Source organism: Echinops telfairi, unplaced genomic scaffold (genome assembly GCF_000313985.2).
Source record: "Echinops telfairi isolate 266 unplaced genomic scaffold, ASM31398v2 ScPeMD7_7458;HRSCAF=8496, whole genome shotgun sequence".
Taxonomy (NCBI): domain Eukaryota; kingdom Metazoa; phylum Chordata; class Mammalia; order Afrosoricida; family Tenrecidae; genus Echinops; species Echinops telfairi.
In genome coordinates, this window is record NW_022111358.1 from 12635466 (window position 1) to 12640493 (window position 5028).

The 5028-nt window shown below is 58.7% G+C and overlaps 1 protein-coding gene across 1 annotated transcript in view; it reads left to right on the forward strand.

The window, feature by feature from the left end:
• The window catches only part of CA4 (carbonic anhydrase 4), a 32333-nt gene extending 31067 nt beyond the window's left edge, over positions 1–1266 (forward strand). Inside the window, exon 7 of the mRNA XM_045299287.1 lies at positions 835–1266. Coding sequence (XP_045155222.1) covers positions 835–1145 — 311 coding nt within the window. The 3' untranslated portion in view covers positions 1146–1266. The remainder of the gene's footprint in view (positions 1–834) is intronic.
• The last annotated feature ends 3762 nt before the right edge of the window (positions 1267–5028 follow it).

Consider the following 5028-nt stretch of genomic DNA (forward strand, 5'->3'; position numbering starts at 1 on the left):
TCTATGGCTTGGAACCATTGTCCTGGAAATGTCCCAGCACTTCTCTCTCTGTGTGGCTGGCTGGAAAAGAGGCACCCCAAGGCCTGGCTCCGGTGGTCAGGAAGGCGGGTGGGGATGCCAGCCAGGCCAGGTTCTGGAGCCAGTGCCCTGGGGAACAGCTGTGAGAGGTTCAGGGGGCCAAGTGGGAAGACAGGTCAGGTCATGCCCTCAACAAGTCCTAGAGGGGCCCCTGGGGGCTGGGGGGGCCACAGTAAGGAACACAAGGCACCCCAACTCCTGCCCTCGGGGCACTTCCACTCCATGCCTCCCTAAACCCATTGCCCTCAGAGAGTGACCCTGTGGGACAGAGGGGACTTGTCCCTGTGGGTTTCCGTCCGAGGCTGCCGATGGAGCTTGACGGGAACAGACCTTACAGTTAGCCGCCCACGTCAGCACTACACCACTGGGGCTCCGTTCTCAAAGTGGGGCCTCTGGGAATTTGCTAGAAAGGAGAGTACTTGGGCTGTACCCCAGACCTTCTGAGTCAGCAACGGCCAAAGTGGAGCTCAGCAGGCTGGGGCTCCACAAGGCCCCCCACCCAGGCGACTCTGAGGCAAGTTCAAGTTTGGGAACTCTGTGGGGATAAGGGTAATGCTAATACTAATAGTAACGTCAATCCTTGGAACCAGGAGCTGTCACAAAAGAGGAGTGACTTGCTGGAAAACCAATTTGCTCTGCAAACTTTCACCCCAAAGCATCATGAGGATAAAACCAAAAAACAGCCGAGACCGCGTGAGCGGTGTGGCCACTCGATGAAGGGAAGCTGGGGGCCATGGAGCCCCTGCCTCTGCACAGCTCAGGGGGTGGTGCCCAGCCTCAGTCACAGTCCCCACAGAGCTACAGGGCCTCTGAGAAGGGAGCCCCCACCCCCCACCCCCAGCTCCCTGGCTGAGCAAGCGCTGGTCCTTCCCCAGATCCTGGCCTTCTCCCAGAAGCTGTACTTCGACAACCAGAAGCGGCTAAGGCTGACGGACAACTTCAGGCCCCTGCAGAACCTCCGGGGGCGTCTGGTGCTGAAGTCCCAGGCTGCGGGAGCCCTGCTGCCCTGGGCCCTGCCCTCACTGCTGGCCCCTCTGCTCGCCCTGCTGGCCGGCCTCTTTCCCTGAGGACTCGCTTCTGGACATTTGACTTCTGACCCTGGCTCCTTGAGGGCTGGGGCCTCTGTTCCTGGGACTCCCTGGGATGGACTTGGGGCATGATTAACATATGGATCTATTTTTAGAGAAACCTTGCTCAGGCCTGTTGTTCCCCTGCCCTGTTCCCTTCACACTCCTTCCCAGGGTGGGTCCTTGGGGACAATTCCAGACACCCATCTCGGCCTTGGTGAAGCCCCTTAGTGGGGGAAACCGAGCCCCTCAAAGGAAACTCTCTGGGACCACTCTGGGAGGCTCTGGCGAGGCTCATGGAGACCCCAGCTCAAAGCTTTCTCTGCATGGAGGTGGGGGCTTTGGGGGTGGGGGTGGGGGTGCAGTGGACAGGGCCCTGGGCAGGGGAGTGTCAGGACTTGCCTGTATTTTCTTGAGGCCAGGGAAGGCCTGGGGACATTGGAGCAGACAGGCTGTGAGGCACCTGGAGATGGAGCACCCAGGTGAGGCCAAGTGCCCAGGAGGCCCAGAGAAGGGAGGCAGGGAGGCAGGGCAGGGCACCCTGCTGCCTTGTGGGGCAGGAGCTGGAGGGGAAGGGTGGGGGCCGAGGAGCAGCTGGAGACCACTGCAGTCATCTTGAAAGGGAATTTGCGGGTGGGCAGAACTGGGCCTTGGGGCTGAGCCCGTGGGGCTTGTCAGATGGGGAGCTCAGGTCCCAAAAGGGGGAGAAGGCCCACAAGGGCAGCTAGCTCCTGGGGGTCAGGGACTGCAGGGAAAGGGCTGTCAGATCCAGACAGGAATGTGTAGGAGCCTTGAGAAGTGGGGAGTGGGCAAGGTTACCCTCTCTACCAGGCTCAGCTGTCTTGGGGTGGTGGCATTAGTCTGCTGTCCATTAGAATCGTCCCTCAGTCCTGCCTGCCCTTGCGGGTGGGGGTGGGAGGGGTGCTGGCAGGTGGTGTTGACCTCTAAGCTGCTCCCCCCATACCCTCAGGTCAGTCTGGGGAGAGTGAGTTGTGCTGCCCGATCCCTCCCCCTTCTCTCCCCTTCTGTGACTAGGACCGGGCACACCCCCATGTTCACCAATGACCACACAGCAGTCCCCAGCCCAGGAGGGGGAGGGTATTGGTGTTTCCATGGGAACAGCAGGACTGCGGTGTCAGTGGAACCTGTTCTCCCTTCTTGCCCACAAAGCTGTGAGGGATCTCAGCTGCCCCTCAAGGTCCAGGGCTCTCACAAGGTCAGCTCTGCTTCCCTGCCCACACCTGGCACCCCTGTCCCTCCCCTCAGGCATCACTTGCTGAACGACATGCCCCAGAACCCAGCCAAGGAGCTTAGATGGTGAGTTACTAAACAGAAGGCCCTGGACATTCCCCTTTCCCCACCCCACCCCCGCCCCCCCAGCATCGTCCCTGACCTTTGACCCCACAATCATAGACCTGGCTAGTGGGGGCTGGAATGGGCAGTTTGTCCACCAGATGAGGGCTCAGGCCGCCCCGCCTCCCCACCCTGCCCGTCCTCCTGCTGGAGGTGGGAGCAGGTGTTGCCAGCACAGGTTCTCAGCGGGGCCACTGCTGGCTGGCCAGCCAGCCAGGGCCCAGCCCTGCTCCAGTCCCTCCCTGGTGTGGGCAGCGCCCCCAGAACCACACCCCTCACCACTGGTGCAAGGCCCTTCTAGTTAATCCCCACCCTCCATGATGCCCCCGTGGTCCCACTCAGGAGACAGTGGCTCTACGTGCCTGGTGCCAGCCTGGCTCTGAGGGAGGTCAGGGTGCCGGCCAGGGCTGGGCTCTTTGCTGTTCTTCACGGTTGGGCTACGTGCCTTTAAGATGGTTCCGATTCATAGTGACCCAGGCACAGCGGAACAGACCTCTGCCCAGTCCTGCCCGGTCCTGCCCGTCGCTGCTGTGCCTGAGCCCATTTGTCCATCGCATGAAGCGCCCTCTTCTTTCTCTCTGCCCCTCACTGTACCAAGCACGGTGTCCTCCTCCGGGGACTGGCCGCTCCTGACAGCGTGTCCGCAGTCCGCGAGGCAAAGCCTGGCCACGCTTGCTTCTAAGAACTAGCCGCTGCCCTTCTCCCCAGACAGGAGTGCTCGGTCTTCACAGCTGACAGCCGCTCCTCCTCCGGTGTCTCAGGCACCGCTCCTTCGGTCTCCTCGCCCAAGGTTGCGCTTTTGCGGGCAGACAGGGTCATGGGAGCGGCCCTGGCTTCTCTGAGGTGCACCGGCGTCCTCAAGTGACCATCTTTGCTTTTGAGCTTTTCAATTTTTTTAAACAGTTTTAAAAAAACCCAACAAAATAAACAGCTTTATTGGCACTTCATCCACATGTCATACGATTTACTACTTACTACATGCATGTCGAGAAGGGTTGGACCATCATCACCACAATCAATTCTAGAACATGTTCCTCTTCCTTGTGGCTTTTGAACTCTTGAAAGAGGTCGGGCGAGGCGGTGGCCCAGGGCCCAGTGGCTGGACTCGCCGGCTGCGGCTGGGTGTGGAGCCACGTAGAGGGCACGCGCAAAGCTTCCCCTTTCTCTCTGGCCGTCAGGATGGCCCCATTGTGAGGATTGTGGTTCTTTGTGGCGAGATGCCAATCACAATCCGCCGGGAGGCGGTCATCTTCGACCCTCATCAGAAAGAGCTTCCAGCGCTTCACCGTCAGGAAGCCAGGCCGTGTCCCTGCATACTGCAGACGGTTAACCAGTCTCCCTCGAAGCTGAGGCTGCGTTTCTCTTTAGGGTGTCCAGAACGATGATGGGATACAACCCTGACACACCTCTTCCCTGAGTTTAAACCATGCGCGATTTCCTTGTTCCGGTTCAACGTGACTGGGTACAGGTTCAGCATGGGCTCCGATAAATGCTCTGGAATTCCCTGGAGCTCTGGAGTTCTGCTTCTGCACTGACCTCAAACCAAACTCACGGCCACTGCATCAGTCTGGTTCATAGGGACCCTATGGGCAGGGCCGAAGTGCCCCGGTGGGTTTCTAAGGCTGTACGTCTTTATGGGGACAGGAAGCCTCATCTTCCTCCCTCGGAGCAGCTGGTGGGTTCAAACTGCTGGCCTTGTGGTGAGCAGCCTACTGCGAAACCAGGGTGCCACCAGGGCTCCTACAGTCCCCGCTGCAACCCTATAAACCAGTTGTTAAAGACTTGGTTCCAACTGCTATGGACTGAATTGTATCCCCTAAACACGTGTGCTGTAAATCCTATGCCTGTGGGCATCATGCCATTTGAAGATTTCTCTCTCTCTGTAGTTGCTATGTTAAGAGACCCTAAAAATAAGTAACTTAATAAATTTAAATTAAAAAAAAGAGGCCCGTGCAACATAGGTTGTGTTTAAAGCCAAACACCTTTGAGATGGAAACAGCAGCAGGTTAGGCACAGAGAAGCGAGCCCACGTGTGGGAAGGGAGCTGCTGCCACGTGGAGATCACCGAGGAGCCAAGGAACAAAGCCGGAAGAGACAGGGACCTTCGCCAGGGCCCACACAGAGAGGAAGCCTCTCCAGAGGGCCAGCACCCTGAATTGGAGCTCCTAGCCTTCCACACTAGGCGAAAGTACAGCCACAGTGTCAAAGCCCCCACTTCCGGCATGTCAGCGAGGGCGGCACTAGAAAACAGAGGTACCAGCTCGGAGCAACCCCAAGTGTCTGAGGGGAACTGTGCTCCGCGAGCTTTTCAGAGCGGGGTTTTCAGCAGTAGATCACCAGACCCTTCCTCCACGTGCCTTAGAGAGGACTCAAACTTCCACCCTTGCCGTTACCAGCCCAGCACATGACTCATGTGCACGGCTCAGGGGTCTCCCAGGAAGCGTTCTTTGCTCCGTGTACAGCTGAGGAAGCTAAGGCGGAGAGAGGTTACCTTGATCAGACCGTGGGTCCTCACCTTCTCAACCACCGC